At 37.1% G+C, this 18,406-nt stretch overlaps 1 protein-coding gene across 2 annotated transcripts; it reads left to right on the forward strand.

The window, feature by feature from the left end:
* The first annotated feature begins 9,033 nt into the window (after positions 1–9,033).
* LOC141585779 (DDRGK domain-containing protein 1-like) lies at positions 9,034–14,945 on the forward strand. Of its 2 annotated transcripts, XR_012519415.1 has the most exons (10): positions 9,034–9,206; positions 9,391–9,526; positions 11,303–11,405; positions 12,459–12,562; positions 12,787–12,888; positions 13,176–13,334; positions 13,518–13,574; positions 13,675–13,711; positions 14,257–14,528; positions 14,844–14,945. XR_012519415.1 is itself a non-coding variant. In XM_074406829.1 (9 exons), the coding sequence occupies exons 2-9, from the start codon at positions 9,407–9,409 to the stop codon at positions 14,457–14,459; spliced, it is 885 nt and encodes a 294-aa protein (XP_074262930.1). In that variant the 5' UTR covers positions 9,080–9,206; positions 9,391–9,406; the 3' UTR covers positions 14,460–14,588. The 2 variants fall into 2 exon arrangements, 1 of the variants encoding a protein (XP_074262930.1); XM_074406829.1 differs by lacking the exon at positions 14,844–14,945 and having other exon boundaries at positions 9,080–9,206; positions 14,257–14,588.
* Positions 14,946–18,406: the final 3,461 nt, after the last annotated feature.

The raw sequence follows: 18,406 nt of genomic DNA on the forward strand, positions 1-18,406 counted from the left end.
CAACACGCTCCTTGGTATTACTTGCTAACGGCCAGCTAATCAACAAAGCAAAGACAACACCGGCCGGGGGCAATCAAAAGTACAAACGGCACTCTCAACCTTGGTCTCGGCCAGCGCCATTTTCTTTTCCACATAGGATGTCCATTACACATCCATGTGGAGGGGGGATATGGTACGGCCTGAACAGAACCAAGCCGAGGAAGGGGATATGGTACGGCCTGAACAGAACCAAGCCGAGGAAGAAGACGCCAGGGAAGAAATTCAACTTGCGCAGAATACGCTCAACACTCATCGAAGGTCCATACCACGACGTAGACTACGCTGGGGGCAAATTGATGGGGCATATTCTGCGCTGACCGAGTCAACATATTGAGCAAGGTCAAAGATATCCACAACAAGTCAACGTATTAGAGACCCTAACCGAGCGCTGTCGACTGTCGGCTGTCAGGTCTCGGTCTCGGCAAACTAGCCAGCCGGGAAGCATATCCGCGTACTCACATCCAAGTCCCCTCGGCATGGAGTCAACCAGGCCTGCCGGCCTGCCATGGGTCCCTCGGCCGAGGGTAGAACAGTCTTTCCACCTGCTCTGCCACTTGGCCACTTGGCTACTACGTGACAAAAGGTGAAAGTCTATAAATACTCATCAACCCTCATTGAGAAAAGGATCCAATAATCGACAATTCACCCTAAAACTCACTATTAATCTGGTATTAACTCCTTTATCTCTCTACAATACACTTTGCCAAGTAACACACAACTTAATCTCTTTAAGTTTACTGACTTGAGCGTCGGAGTGAGTACGCTCGGTACCAAGCCGAGCCCTCAGTTTGTTCATCTTTACAGGAGAGACCGAGAGGAAGAGACAAGCAAAGACATCATTCAACAAGCTTACGTGGTAATAAATCCTGCTCCGGAATCACACCCGGAACAATTTTTTTTTTGAGAATTTGGTTTGTGGGATGTCTTTCGGTTTTTTTTTTTCATTATTTTTTTTTGGCCTTTTTTCAGTGTTTACATATTATGGTTTTTTTTAGATAAGGATTTTTGTTTTTCTAGTATTGTTCGTTTGGATTTTGGTTTTTTCTTTTATTAAAGTTTGATTTTTTTTTTTTTATTATTTTTTTTTTTCAGATCTACTTTTTTCAGTCCACTATATTTTTTTGTTAGATTATTTATTATTGTATTGTATTTTCTAATTTTTGATCTTTGTTGTTTTTAATTTCTAATTTGTTATTTTTCAAGTTTCATATTTTAAATTTGAAATTATACAATAATCAAAATAAAGTTATACTATTAACTACTAAAGTTATACATTGTATAAATTGAAGTTACACAAATTTTGGACTAAAGTTCTACATCTTGTCTATTAAAGTTATACACTGGGTGCATTAAAGTTATACATCTTGTCTATTAAACTTATACACTGCGTGCATTAAAGTTATACAATTTTGGACTAAAGTTAGACAATTTTGGACTAAAGTTATACAATTTTGGACTAAAGTTATACGCTTAAAATATTAAATCTCTTATTCTTCTCATTTCTCTTCATTTTTGGACTAAAGTTGCGCCATTTTGGACTAAATAATGTCACTTTATGGACTAGAGTAATTTGGACTTAAAGTTATACAAATATGGACTAAAGTTATACAAATTTGGACTAAAGTTATACAAATATGCACTAAAGTTATTCATAATAACAGTGAAGTTGAACACAATGTCATTGAAGTTGCACACAATGTGGATTGAAGTTATATATAATGTCAGTGAAGTTATACTTAATGTTGATTGAAGTTGTACAAAATGTCTTTGAAGTTGTACACATTTTGTATAACTTTAGTCTATAATAGTATAACTTTAGTCATATTTTGTATAACTTTAGTCCATAATAGTATAACTTTTAGTGCTTTTTTGTATAACTTTAATCCTTTTCTGTATAACTTTAGTCTATAATAGTATAACTTTAGTAATTTTTTGTATAACTTTAGTCCAAAATTGTGTAACTTAAGTCCATAATAGTATAACTTTTAGTCCTTTTTTGTATAACTTTAATCCTTTTTTGTATAACTTTAGTCCTTTTTTGTATAGCTTTAGTCCAAAAATCGTGTAACTTTAATCCATAATAGTATAACTTTTGTCTAAATGTAATTAAGATTTGAAACTAACACAATGTCATTGTTGTACATAATGTAAGTTAAAGTTATACATAATGTCAGTGGAGTTATACATAATGTCAGTGAAGTTATACATAATGTTCATTGAAGTTATACATAATATCGGTGAAGTTGCACACAATATCATTGAAGTTGTACATAATGTAAATTAAAGTTATACATAATGTCAGTGAATAAAGACTAAAGTTTCAAATATCTTCTTTTTAGATCTAATAATTTATATAACAAGACGAATTTTAAAGAAACGACATTTGTAAAAATAAAAAAGTATATCACCAAAAAAACGATATTTAAAACCCGAATTTTTTTAAAAAAAAACGTATAACAAGAAGATATTTGAAAAGAATAAGTAACAACAAAAACCAATAAAAATTAACAAATAAAATAAACCGACCCAAACAACAAATTTAACACAAAATCTAAAAAAAAAAAAAAAAAAAAAAAAAACGAGTTTAAAGAATTTACCGACGGCGGTGGTGGAGGTGGGTGGCGGTGGGGGTGGACGGTGGGTGGTGTCGGGTGAGATAGTGGTGGTGGTGGTGAATGAGGAAGAGAGGAATGAATGATTTATTTGAGTTTTTTGATTTATTTGGATTTTTTGGGTTTTTTATTTATTTGGATTTTTGGATTTTTTTTATTTATTTGGGTTTTTTTTTAGAGTTTGAGAGAAGAGAGAAATGAAATGTGTAAGATGAAAGAGAAATGGATGAGTGGAAAACAAATATATAATAAATTAGTGATTAATTAGAGTGAATTAGTGAAGGAGGAGAGAGATGGTGAGATTAGCTATTAAACACACTTTTTGGGGGTTGATCTTGGCCATCCATTTTCACCATCCAATGACCCTTAATAGAATTTATGGACTCAATACATATACATGGCCTTAGTTGATCTCTTCTCTATATATATATATATGTGTGTGTGTAAGAGGGTAGTAATTAATATGTTGTCGCAGGTGAATATAGGAACGATATACGAAAAGAGTAACAAAAAAAGGGCAAGTTCTAATTGAGCTACAAATTCTTTATTTATCATATAAATAGCTCAAAATACAGAGTTAAGCAACAACTACTAGAAATTAAGAAAAACACACGATGATGTGTTGTAAACACATTTATTTCTCATGATGGAACCAACCCACCATGCATGCATACATGACCCATGATAATGACAATGATGATCACCAAACACCATGAGTAGTGCCATGACCATCATCATCATCATCATACAAGCTTAATTACTGAATTACATGGTAGACATGGAGCACTTGCGTTGCATAGTACCACAAAACATAGGGATCATCATAGCCTTCTCCATCATCATCTGAGGGTGAGACTGACTCATGGGTCTCATCTCTTGGACCATCATCTTCATGGCTTCACATTGGCATTGTGGTTCCATCATTTCCATTTCCTCACAACACATATCAAACAAACATTCTCGGCCGCCTCGAGATCGAGATGGGTTCAACTGCCTCCTCATCATGCCTTGCATCATGAACTTCTGGCACTGGTCTGGCCACTGTCCTCTTAATTGTTGACGGCACTGTCCTGAGCCGCCGCGTTCGTTCTCGAGTTCGGTTGTTATCACGGTGGTTTGGAATGTGGCCTGGGTTAGTACCACCATGGCTGCCAGTGTGGCTGCCAATATCACTAGCTTGCTTGCCATTATTGATGATTTTAGGTTATTTGGTTTGTAAGATTTGATTTGAGGTTTTGGTTGTGTTGGAGATTGAAGGGGAAACGGTGGAATTTATAGGAGAGTGGGAAGTATGCATGGATTAAACGTGGATTGTATACTTTTTGTTGATCAGAAGAGAGTGAGGGAGTGTACAAACAATCAAGTAAGCATGCATGTATGCATGGGTTGTTGGTTTTAAATGGATGTGTGTGTTGTTAAATATGCATGGCTAACTAATTTCATTCGATTTTATTCCACGTATTTGAATATCAGAATATGGTCCCGATTGATATAAAGAGGCCAGAGGGAGATCGGTACGCCTTTTGGGCTCATACTCGTGAACTCGTGATTAACTGATAATGATAATTAATGAAAGAGAAAATTGTTAATTACATCCTTATAAAAATCACTTTTTGAAAATTACACTTTTCTAGTTTTGTTTAATTACAATCATAATACCACTTTTCTTTGAAAATTGCACCATGGTGACGTTTCCGGTGAATTTTGTCAAATGTGACCGAAATACCCTTGTCTATTTGTTTGCCTATTTACCCAATTCATTTCACTTTACCTCTCATTTAACCCTAAACTCCTCATCTTGCTCCACACTACTTTCTCAAAAAATTTCCCCCAAAATTGAAAAACCCTAATTATTTTCAATTTGTAGAACAGTAATACGATGGCAATCATTGTAGAACTAAGTTTGTTGGTGTGCCAGAAAGGGTAAGAAACAAATGAAGAGAGCAAATTAAACACATATTAAGAAAATTGAAAAACCCTAATTATTTTTAATTTGGTGAAAATGATGATGAACATCAATTAATTTTAAGAGAAAATGGATATAATAGAATTACAATTAAATTAAATTGATTACGGTAAAATGTGAATAAAAGATACGCGAATTAGATTAGGTAATATTGGTGAAGAAGAAATAGAGAATTAGAGAGAAGATGGAGTTGTGAATTCCGATGAAGAGGATGAACAAGTTGTTATAAGTTGAAGGTAAGGGTATTTTCGTCTTAAAAAATGAACTTAAAGTCACAAAAATTCAAATTTGTCTCAATTTTCCACCGGAGTAAAACTTTTGGTTGTAATTTCTGATCAGAAGTGTTATTATGGCTGTAAATTTCAAAAAAAGTATAATTTTCAAAAAGTGATTTTAATAAGGCTATAATTAACAATTTTCTCTTAACCAAATTTTGAATTACAATTTTCTCTTAATCAAATTTTGAATAGAGTTCTGATGCACGCCTATTTCATACATTTACTCTATTCATTTGCACGCATTTCTATGCTTATTAAGTAGCGATTAGCTACTATTCTCTCATGAATCGACTACTTTGGGTTATTTTTTATTTTATGCAGATTGGGACCCGAAAGAGTGTAAACAAGCCAAAACCCATCCCCGGAGTTGCATTCGGGATACTAGTGAAGTTAAGCTCGGGAATTATCATCTTGGAATGCGTGAAGACGTAAGGAAGCATGATAAAGTGATGATAGACGTTGTTGTTTCCCCAGGAAAGTCGATCGACAGACCTCTGTAGTCGATCGACTGACTTCAGCTTAGGAATAAGTCGATCGACTACTACTGTTGGTCGATCGACTATTTTTCATACCAGGCCGTGTAGATTAAGTGTCAATTCGGCCCATTAGTTGTTTAATTAATAATCTTAGCCATCTTTGCATAAAAGGGGCTGGACAATCAGTTTTAGGTATCAGAACATAGACAGACAAACTTTATACGTTACTTTGCTTCTTTATTTTTGGATCAAAACTTGTAATTCTTTCCTTCCAATTTCGGTAATTTCAATTGTTCTTCGTTCATCTTGCTTTATTTTTATTATTATTCTTTTATTGTTCTTATTAGTTCCGTTTTATGCTAGTTGAATATCTATTTAATTCCGTCATGCAATTCTTAGTTTTCTCCTCTACTTTAATTGTTGTTTTTCATTTAATTTTGCATAGCTAAATCCCTTGTGCTAGGATTTAGGGGATTCGCGGTTTTATGATGTAATATGTTAGGTTTTTAGGTCTAGCAGTTTACTCCGTCTGAATTGTTAATCGTAGCATCTAATACAGTTTGATTAATTAAGTGCACGTAATTAATTGACCATCTTGTTAAACCTTGACCTGGATCGAGAGATTGGAAAGACGAAGACTTATTATGAACAATAGGATACTCTAATTAGGGCGAGAGCTATATTAGAATTCTAGGGCGAATAGTGGACCGAGAGGACCTGTTCAGTACCCTTCAGATCGTTTATTGCTGACCGTTGACCTTACCTTAGATCGTTGTAGACCGTGGTGAACCGACCATCCTAGCTGCGTTTCTCTATATTTGCTTTACTTATTTCTTACGCCTAATTTCTTTTCCTTGCATTACTTTAGCTTTAGTAAACAAATCAAACACCCAATTTTGTGACTTAGACAGACTTGATTGACAAGTAGACTGCAATTAGCCTCCCTGTGGATTCGATCCCGACCACCCTAGCTATCTTAGTTAGAGACCAGTTGGTTATTTTTGAGAGGTGCGCGATAGCCTGTCAAGTTCAAACCTTAGCTTGGCCACCTTTCGTCACCAATAATGTTTACAATATTCTACTCTGTATGTTAATGAAACATAAAATCTTGTGGTAACAAGTTTGACCTTTTCATTCGCAAGAGTCAGGAATCGAACTCTGACCACTTGTTTAAGAGATGAGATCCCTTACAACTCACACCAATCAACTTTGCTAAATCTTATGATAACTTTAACAATGAATAAAATTAATTAGTCCCTCTTAATTTTGGATCAGATTGATAACGGGTAACCGTACAATTTCTACGTAGTAATCAATTTATCGCCAGATGGCTTGAACTATTTATTGAACAGTGAATCCTCCTGGTTGCTCGAGTCTCGACTGCATAAACCTTTGAGCTCAAGTTCTTCACCATATCCCAATTATTGTATTGGTCTTAAGATGTATGCCACCAATGCAAAAGTCTTACAATTGGCGATTGGTGGAAGTTATTTAAGTTGAGGAATTTTAGGTAAATAATTACTTGGTTTTACAATAATGCTTATATAAAACAATTTTATATAAGAATTGTTGCTTTCCTGAAATAGTTGTAGGTAGTCTACAATCCATATTGATATGTAAAAGAAACAATAGGTGAATAGCTCTTTTATAAAACCGTCATGCATGTTTGGAAAAAATCTAAGAGAAAGAAACTTTTCAAACATAAACAATTGTTTATATTTTAGTTTTATTTTTTATTTCACAATTAGCAACTAATATCTGATAACAAACCTACTTAATAGAAAAATAAAACGATGATAACATTGGGTCGTTGTAGCACTGTACCGGGTGCTGCAAACATATACAAGTAGTTACGATTGGGCTCGTTGTTACTAGATTGGTCCTATTTAGAGTTGACAAAAAGTAGTGTGGCTCCGATCCGCCAAAACTCGACGGCTTAATATTCGAGAATTGAGTAAATTGAAACAGTGACCCAAAGTTGAAACGATCTCCGTTAATAATCTTATTTGTTCCAACTCGAACTAATCCGATCAGGCTCGAGTTGATGTGATTTGATTTTGGCTCAACCCAATAAATTACCTAATATTACATTGAAGGGTTGTTGACTCCTCCGCAACGATCTTATAAAAGTATGTGGAAAAGACTAATCCACATGCACTTAAGGATACATTCTAAAACAATAGGTAATAAGAGGAATAGTTGCGTACTAACTCATAAACTAGTTCCCTCACTCTAAAGCTAACGATCTTATAAAAGTATGTGGAAAAGACTAATCCACATGCACTAACTCACAAACATGAAAATGTGCCAACACAAACATATGGGAAGAAATTCCAAAAAGAATATAAGTATAAGATCAAATATATATTGATAACTTGATACGTACACTAGCGACACAAATCAAACCCACCCCAAAATGTCATCTAATGATGACACAACTCGACTGTTATTCATCATGAACCCAATCTACTAAGGCCAATATCAACTTGACAACCTCAACCATATATAACTCGACCCATTTTAACCCGACCCAATAATTCATAGTCATAACCAACCAAATTGACCTAATTACTTGTAATCTTTCATAAGTAGGGGGTGTAACGAAATCGATTTATGTTCGAGCTCGGGTGAGCTCAGAAGTATACGGGCTTGAGCTCGAAATCGGCTTGGATCTCTCCGAGCTTAAAAATTTAAAGCTCGGAATCGGCTTGGAATAAGCTCGTCATTTTTAAAATCAAATTAAAAATAAACATGTTTTTAGATAAATCTCAAATACAAAAACTTAAACAATTATAATTATAATAAAAAATAAAATCATAAATGCTTAAATAACATTTTAATAAGAACAAATATAGTTGCAAAAAAACTAAAATTGAGTAATAAAAAGAATAAAACGAGCCTAAATGAGCTTCATCGGCTCGGATTTGGTCATGTTGGGCTCGGACTCAATTTTAAGTCTTTTAACCGCTTTGAGCCGAACTTGACCAAGTTGGTTCAGAGGGCTCTATAAACCGACTCAGATCATTTACAACCCTACCCATAAGGCATAAGACTAGAGATGGTATGGGTCAATGAGGTCGGGTATGGTTTTGTTCACTTTGGGTCGGGTCATTTCGGGCCTGTCATACATTTCGGATCGAGTCGAGTCGGGTCATTTCGGGTGACTTGTTGTCGGGTCACTTTCGGGTATGGGTCATTTTGGGTCGGGTCGCTTTCGGGTTAATGGTCAAAACACTTTAGTTTGTACTATTTTGATTAAGAAATGCTACTATTTTGCAAATTTAACTATTTATTAGGGAAGATTGTAATCAACGAATCTCTATTTTGATGTATATAACATCAATATGACTTCGTATTTGTTGGTCCTTTTGGGTCACTTTCAGTTATTTTGGATCAAGCTAAAGATAAGTCAGATCTTTTCTGATCGGGTCATCTAAGATTGGGTCAATTAAGGTTCAGATCGGGTCTGGGTTGTTTCAATTCAGAGTTCGGATCATATTTGTGTCACTTTCAAATCTCGGATCAACCTTATTAAATCGGGTTATTCGAATCGAGTCAGCTTTGTAGGCCTACATAAGACACCTATAGAACATCACAAATTGCGAGTAATAAAATATTCCCATTTAAATTGTCTCCCAAATCTCCCAATTGTTCTTGCATATCCATCATTTTTGAGTGAAAGCATTCAAAAAACGTCAATAGAAAAGCTCGAAACGTGTTGCCTTCAGAGCTCAACACCTTGTATGTACATCAGAGAATCCCTTCTGCTTCAACTCATACACTTTCAACTTCACTGATCATCCCTTCCAATTTCAGTAATTCCATCGTTAATCAGGTGAAGTCTTTTGATTTCCTTTCATAATTACATAATCATATCCCAAAGTGCTGGGTTTTAATTTAATAGGTACATAATTAGGTGTTTTTTCTGGAAATCTCTGTTGAATTTAATCTAATTAAAGCCAATTAGGGAGTTTTACATTGATGTGTATTTGATTTTAATGGTAATATTTGGTGGGCAGTTAGTAGATATTGAAGATGGATGATATATTGGTGGCAATGCTATCTATGCTGCTTATAGGTGCGTTAATTCCTTTGTATTTCTGGAAACGTCGTCACGATTCTACTGCTGCTCATTTACATGTTGAAGAACCTCAGGTTTAGCTCAAGTTTCTACCTTTGCTATGTTAATAATGTTATTGTATCGGAATTATGTTTACTTTTGAATCTATAATGTGATGCTGTTGGGTGTATCGCCCGTTAAATCTCTCTTAACTGGGTTGCAATCAGCGGTGGAATCAGGATTTGTAGTTGGGGGGCGAACTACTAATGCAATAAGGGAAACTAGAAAAAAGTTCGAAAATTTGAATTAAAAATTTCAGAATTTTCAATGTTCAATGGACAACCGACCATTGAACGTGACATGAAATTGCAATTACTCAAGTTCAATAATTCAATCTGTTATCTTGAACTAATGACAACTCGTCTTCACCAATTTTCGGTAAAATTTTTTCTAATATTTTAGCTGGAATCACCTGGGTTCACCTATATGAATGAGTGACGGTAATTGAATTTTACTTGTCAGGATGGAATTGCGATCACCTAGGTTCATCTATAAACATCTTTATGAGCTATGAGCCTATGAGTAATGCTACTCGTTGTTTTTGTACTGATTACATGCTTTGTGAATGAAGTTGATAACTACAAATATGTAATCGTCATTGATTTGTTCTGATCATCTCATGCTAAAAAACATGCTAAGGCCTTGTTTGAAAACCAAAAGAGGCGGAAAGGTAAAGGGAGGTGGAGAGTCTCCCCCCCCCAAATTTCTCCTATGTTGGAGGGATTTTAATTTTCATTGTAAAAGGGAAATGAAGGGATCCATTACTCCCTTCCCTTGCCCTCCTAATTCCGCTATCCAAATGCTTAGTTTAAAAAAGCGCTCCTCGAGTGCGCCTAAGGCTGGTAACGGATGAGGCACTAGCCAAAATGCCTCTGCATTTTAGGTGCACTTTTTAGATAAGGCTCACTTAACAAGACTCGCTAGCACACACTTTCCATAATTTTCATCTAGATCTTTAATTATGCCATTTCTTTTCCCCCATAATTCTTAACTTTTACTGCTGTACATGTTAGCCAACATGAAAACTCTTAAAAGTTGTGCCCAATTGTTTTTTGGGAAAATACAAATTTGTAACTAAAAATAGGGTGCCTGGCATCAGGGGCGGACGCAGAGATTTCTAACAAGGGGGGCACCCAAAAAAAAAAATTAATCTATAAATAATATTTTAGATTTTTTCCCCATAAAACTAATGTTGTATATATAGTAAAAATGAAAAAATATTTAATCCGGGATAATTTTGTAATCCCATAAATAATATTTTATTTTTAATTTAAAATAAATATACTTATGGACTATAGTTAATCATAAGATCTCGTATTATATGTTATATTACATTGTAGTACTAATATAATCAATAAATACAAGTGGCTCATTGGTTAAGAAGATGGTGTATTAGCTTGAGGTCTAAGGTTCGAATCCTATAGCAATCAATTTTTGCATACAGATGATCATAACAAGCAACGAATGAGATGAGCCTTGACCCAAATTACCAAAAAAATTACTTCACAAAACATAGAGAACCAGGAATCGAACCTGAGAACCTTGACATACAAACAGAAAACTTAACCAACTGAGCCACATTAAACTTGTGACTATATTTGATCCTTATAAATATTTATTTCTATATTTTCATGGTGGGCACGTGCCCACCCGGGCCACCCCCTGGATCCACCGCCAAAAGGTGTGCGCCTTCGCCTTGCGCATTGCCCCTAGTCAAACTAAAATCCAAACAAAGCCTAAGTGTTTATTGTGGGAGTAGGATTAGGTTTTTTGTGTATTGAGGCTGATGGTGTTGACTGTAAGTGTTTCAGGCTCCTCAGAGGGATAATGTGGTTAGAGCAACTGGTGCTCGTCGTATGCGTCGAAGACCAGCTTCTGGAGCTAGTACTTCGTCAGCTGCAGTAGCTACCGAAGGTTAGTTTATATTGTTTGGTTATATGGATATCCCATTTCCTTTTCTGATTAGGGTTTATGTGGAGTCGATGTGTGTCTGAGTTTGTTAATGGGTGAATTTGTGGTATGGCAAATGTAAATGTGTGATTGTTATGAATGTTATTCAGCTATCTTTGATTCTTCAGTACCGTGTTTACATGACATCTAACAATCTAAGCGACTTGGTTTAAAACGAAGAAGTGTTGGTAGAAGCTAGTTGATCCTTACCCCCTTGGTAATTAACAGGGTGGAGGACGCCGAAGTTATAATTTTTAGCTTATCTAGTCTTTCTGTACAAAATTTTAATCAGTTGCAGCTTGTACGCATTTTATAGAAGGTTCTGAAGTGTGTTGGAGTTTTAGTTTAAAAATGCCCACCGGCCCAAGGCTCAGCGAGGCACTGGCCAAAATGCCTTGGTACGCCTAAAGTGCGCCTCTCTGGTGCACTACGATGAAATTTCACTCTTTTTCCTTCTAGTTCTTTATTATTCTTTTCCTTTGGGCATTATCCCTAACTTTTACTCGTTTACATGTTAACGCTCTTTAAAATCCTAAAAAAGATTTAGGCCTTGTTTGGATAGAAAAAGAGGAGGGAAAGGGAAGGGATATGGTAGGATGGAAGCAAAGGGAAGGGAAGGGGGAAAGGTTTTCGTCCCATTATCTCCTTTGTTGGAGAGATTTTCATTTGCCTTGGGGGAGGGAAATGGAGGGATTCACCCTCTTCTCCAAATCCGTCCACCTCTATTTTGTTAACCAGACAAATGACATCATCTCCCTCCATTTCCCTCCCCTTTCTTTTTCTCCAAATCCCCTTATCCTAACATACCATTAGTCACTAGAGGAAAATCCTGTAAAAGATGATGCTCAAAAATTTATTTTGAATATAGAAATTTGTTTGCAAAAAAGTGAATCTCATGTCTGCGAGCCATGTTCCTTCGCTTTGTACCTCATCGTCACTTGTCCTTCTTGCCTTGGTGCGTCTCACGCCTTTTAAGACTACGGTTAGAGTCATGGTTCTTTCATATTGTAAACGCAGATGTTCTAGATGAGAATGATGATGAAGCTGCTGGGATGCATGATGAAGCTAGGGGTTCAAGGAAAAAAGATAAGAAGCGACAAGAACGGGAGGCGCAGAGAGAAGTATGATAAATGCCTTTTCTTTTTTAAAAACAATGAAAAATGTATTATATTCTGGTCTGAGCTGTAGTGATGGCCTTCTTGTGTGGATCGTAAGGGGCAAGATATTTACTATATCTGTCTCGACTACCAAGTTTGATAGCCTAAGATTGTTCATCTATTTGACAAAATTACTTTCCATCCATTGCCATTACTTTTTTTGACACCCTTAAGTTTTTTTTGGCAAGGCTGACCAAGCTGCACGTGATACAAGGGTAGCAAAGCAAGATCGCTATGCAGAAGCGCGGCGAAGGAAAGATGAGGAGCGTGAAGCACAAGAGCGCCAACTGGTATTTTATGTTTTTTTATTATGCTTGTCTTTTAAAACTTTTCCTTTGTTATGCATTATGGTTTCCTAGGACGTCATTTGACTGTCGGTGTTGGATTGTTGGTGTTGGTGTACAAGACCCGTGCTAATATCACTCTGTAGTTGACATCTTGTTGAAAAGCAGCGTACATGATTGGGACATAAATTTTCTTCTCTTCCTTTCCCCCATCTTCATGAATCCAAGTTCCAGATCCTCAAATTTACTATTAAAAAAGTAGAGTATTTCTGAACATAATCCTTTTGGTGTAGGAAGAAGAAGCCAAGGCTCGGAAAGCTAAGGAAGAAGCAGCAGCTGCATTAGAGTTTGAAAAGTGGAAAGGGGCATTTTCAATCGACGCTGAAGGCACTACTGAAAATGAGGCACAAGAGAACCAGGACTTGCTTGCTGACTTTGTGGAATACATCAAGGTAGAACCTGGGACGATTAATGACCTTATTTTTTAACATTGTGGATTAGTGTGTTGGACTTGATTTGTTAGTCTCTTTGTTCTTAATTTAGGGTTGAATGTCTGTTTTTTTTTTTTATAATTCCTTAGCTACCGAATGTTTATTTTTGACTTCAATGCCTTATTCCTTAACTCATCAATCCAGAAACACAAATGCGTCCCTCTGGAAGACCTCGCTGCTGAGTTTAGACTGAGGACTCAGGTACGTTGTTTTATCTATTTCTCCTTTTAAAGTGCCGTGAAGTATATAATTATAATTCTTGCCTTTGACGTTTCTTTGCAATGTGATTTCCTATCGACAGGAGTGCATCAATCGCATCAATTCACTAGAAAGCATTGGTATGTACCCGAAGCATTCTCTTGTTTTATGCTCAGTACAAATTAATTCTTTATTTTAACATTTACTGGCTGCCATCTCGATGAAAGTTGAACAATCTAGGAGGTCCCCATCATCTAGTTATCTTTCTTTGGTTTTAGTACGCCTGAAATCTGAAGGGTATATACCTTGCATTGTTGCCAAATATGTGTTCGATGCTATTATTTCCATCATGTGAAGCCATTTGTGTGTTTATTCCGTATTTATGATTCAGTAAGATATACTCCGTATATGATGAGTTCACACCGTACAATTCATAAGACAATACGAGCGAAGTTTTAAGCATTTGCTCTATATGTTTATTGATTTTATTCTGTGAGATCTCCCTGTGTGTGATGTCAAAGAACTGAAAGGCCTCTATATATCTTCAGAAGGCTCCTCTAAAAAAAAAATATAAATTGATTAATGATCGTATTATTGTAGCCTTGATTTTTTATCTTCAATAGGCTCTATAGTTTCTTTTGCCATCTTGCCAATAAACATGCTTTTCCTTTCTGAAAATTTTTAGGGAGGCTTTCAGGTGTCATGGATGATAGAGGGAAATACATATACATCTCACTTGAAGAAATGCAAGCTGTTGCTGACTATATTAAGCGTGAAGGAAGGGTCAGCATCTCGCATTTGGCTAGTAAATCCAACCAGTTTATCGACTTAGAGCCCAAAGCTCAGTTTGAAGAGCTTGCTAGTATAGATGAAATAGTTGCTGCCTGAAATTAATTGCCCTTGTGCGAAACTATTTCTGATTAGTGGCATTATACAAAAGTTGACAACAAAGTTGCAGTGCGGAGAATGCTGAACAAGCGGAAGCTTTGGCAATTAGGGAAGCCTTAATGTGGGCGCTCTCGCGCAACATCCTCCATATTAACAGTTTCTCTGATTGTCTACAGGTTCTTGCCCAAGTCCTACGGTTCTCTCATCTCAAACATTGGACAAGGAACACTATTGACGATATAACCGATCTAGCGGCAAACTTTCATTGTATTTCTTTTGCTTATGTTCCTAGAGTTTGTAATAAAGCCGCTCATAGGATAGCTAAGTGTGCTATTAATATGTAGGTCTCGCTAACCCGATTGTCAAAAAAAAACAAAGTTGCAGTGCTTAGCTTACTTCATAAGCAGAGACGGCAAGAAAAAGAAATGAAAACTGGTAGCTAACTCTCTATATTGATTTTGGAGGTATGACTCATATGTTTGTTTACTTCTGTGGTTCTGCCTATACTTATATGGCCGTATTTGATATACTTAATACAACCACCATCATTTATTTGCGCATCTTCTGGTTCTGATGGCGTTACCCCTAACATAGCATCCTTAAGGCTAACTTGTACGAGATTCAGGTGAAGTCCTTTACTGTCTCGTCTCGGTGGCAGTCTTGAGATTTGTGTACCCACCAATGGTGGTAGTCGGAGACTCGTCCCACCAACTAAACCCGCACGATAAGCTGACTCAAGCAATTCTCTCTGCCGGAAGTTGGAACTCAAGAAGCGCCGTCCATGACTTGATGCTCCCTTGTTCAGTAAGCTGCATTTGGGCTTTAAAGGGCCATAAGCCCATAATTGGATGTTCAAATTCTTAGACACTGAGGGTACCTTTTTTCGGGGTCCTGCTATACGTCGTCGACAAATTACTAAATATCGTCGACAATTAATGTAAATTTCCAAGTTTGCCCTCCATAACATAACTACATATCCGTCTCACTGAAATGCAATTTCCGTCTCCGTCTCACTAAAATGCAATTTCCGTCTCACTAAAACACAAGTCACCGTCTCACTAAAATATTTCAAACAAACAAAGAAGTCGGGTTTTGTAATTAACAACATGAACGGGAACGATTTTAACAACGATTCCAACAATGAAGCTAGTAACGAGGTTAGTTTACGATTTAGTTTTGTTAAAAATTTATGTTTTATTATCGATTGAATCCGGAATTAGGATAGATGCCATGAATGTAGACGAAATTATGATAAAATTTGTGACGGATTTATTTGAAAATGCAATTGAAAAAAAAAAAAAAACACGAAATGGGCCTGGACGAAGAGATTTTTCGTCCAGACTAGGTATAGGACGAAAAATTCTTTCGTCGATATAAGGCCTTGGACGAAAGAATTTTTCGTCAATACTGCGCCTGGACGAAAAATCCTTTCGTCCAAGGCCCATATTGGACGAAAGAATTTTTCGTCCAGGCCTGGTTTTGGACGAAAAATCCTTTCGTCCAAGGCCCATATTCGTGTATTTTTTTTTTTTTTGTTTCCGACTCGTTTTGTATAAATCATTTAAAATAATTAATTTCCGTCTTTGTATTATATTTTTTTTTATTTTATATTTTTTTCGACAATTCAAATAATTAATTATATTATATTTTTATCTTTAATATTTCCGACTCGTTTTGTATAAAACAACTAAAATAATTAATTACCGTCTTTGTATTAATTTTATTTTATTTTTTATGTATTCCGACTCGTTCCGTAGCAAATAATTAATTAATAACTAATTTATCGAAATGCGTGCGCAGGTGATTAACGATGGAAATGGTATTGATTACTCAGATTATTTTACGACTACCTTGTTCTTTGCATCAAGTATTGAAGCGTTTAATTGGGCATATGAGATCGGACTCCGACTCGGGTTTGGTATAAAAAGAGCAAGCAACAAGAGAGTTGGTCGTAACACGAATTTGAGACAAGATTATTTTGTTTGTCGGATGGGTGGAAAAGGTCCCGTAAATAAGGATGCCGATTCTTTAATGAGGGGTAATACGGCTACCGCGTGGTGCAAATGCAAATTTTCAATGAAAGTTGTTGAATTAGAATAGAATAAGTGGCAGCTTGTGATGAGATCCGGGTTTCATAATCATGCTTTAACGTTGTATTGTAATTGACGATGAGATACTTTGCAAAGTTTGATGACGAGGAGTTGGCTTATATCGATGCCCAAGTTAGAGCTCACGTTAGGCCTAAGCAATTATTAGTGCGGGTTTGCATCGCGGAATCCGGAAAAGTCAAGACCTAATCGGCGACAAATCTACAATCGTTCTCGAAAGTAAGGGCCGAGGAAAGAGATGGGAGAAACCCGGCAAGACAATGAGATGTTAGCACTTGCGGTTCAAAGATAAGTACGTTCATTATTGGGTCAGCGATCGGAGACCGATGAGCTAACCCACGTGTTCATGGCTCATCCGAAGCCGTTAAGATGTTTCGATCATACTATTATGTGGTATTGATCGATTCCACGTACAAGACAAATTTATACCGTCTTCCGCTTGTTGAGATGGTTGGAGTCACACCCGTCGGGAAGAGCTTTGTCATCGCGTATGCTCTTGTGACGCATGAGTCCGAGGATGGATATTTGTGGGTCTTACTAAAACCGAAGGCCCTTCTCAATGATGCCGTTCAACCTAATGCTATTGTTCGATTGCGAGGCGGGTTTGTTGAACGCGATTCCCATTGTTTTTCGGATTCGTCTCACTTGCTATGTCTTTGACATATATATTCTAACGTGGAGACGAAAGCACTTGATATCACGAAACAGGATAGTTGGGCTAAGCACATAACTTGTAACTTGTTTGAAGCGGTTGTCGAGGCGGAGACCGAAGATAAGTTTAATGTTGCGTGGGGCAATTTGGCAAGGCAATGGGCGGGAGTGGCGGCTTATATTGAGAGGCAATGGTTCCCGCACTTGGAAAAATGGGCCAAGTATAGAACGAACAAGATAACTCATTTTGGGAATACTTCTACATCCCGGGTTGAGTCGGCTCATGCGAATTTGAAGAGATGGTTGAATAGCGCGAAACTGGCCGTTGATAGCATTTGGATTCGGTTTCATTCTTTGATGGAAACGCAACATGTTGAGATCCGACACTCGTTGGAGTTATCTAGATCGAAGCGGTTGACGGGGATTCAGCGATTATTTTCCAGACTTTCTTTAAAAATATCAAAGAATGCCATCAGTGAATTGCGTGAAGAATTCGAAAGAGGTGCCAAGATGACGGAAGATGCCTTGATTATCAATTGCGGTTGTGTAAAGGCTACTACACTTGGTTTGTTATGTGCTTGTTCACTTCATCGCATTGCTAGAAACGGATCTCGGGTCCCTGTTGATGTGTTACATGCATTTTGGAGGAAGTTGGAGTACGATGGTTTGGAGGCAATGCCGACTTGTGACGATGATCGATTGGAGGAGTTATTCGATGAAATTCGGAATGCAGATCCGAGTATGAGATCATCCATGTTCGATGCTCTTTACTCTCAAATACATCCGCAAGAGGAGGATGTTAACGAGCCTCGGGTGAACGAGAACCCTAGAGGACGTCCGAGTAGGGGAACTCGTAGAGATCCGTCCGCCGTTGAGCATGCACGGGTTCGGGTTCGAGTAGGCAGTGCTACGCCCCAAAGAAACGCGTCTTCCCAACGTACTCCGTCTAGTACCCCCCGTTCTACTCCGACGGTTCCTGTTACTCCGTCGTCTACTCCCCGTTCTACTCCGACGGTTCGTTTTACTCCGTATAGTACCCCCGATCCACTCAAACGGGCCCCGGTACACCGTCTACCACTGCTACCACGAGTACGGGGAGTTTCGGCACATCGTATTGCGCACCTCTTGAGGTAGACTACACCATTGGTCATTCGAGGTACTTTCCTTATCTTCACTTTTTGCCTTCCT

The sequence above is a fragment of the Silene latifolia genome, chromosome 6 (assembly GCF_048544455.1).
Source record: "Silene latifolia isolate original U9 population chromosome 6, ASM4854445v1, whole genome shotgun sequence".
Lineage (NCBI taxonomy): Eukaryota > Viridiplantae > Streptophyta > Magnoliopsida > Caryophyllales > Caryophyllaceae > Silene > Silene latifolia.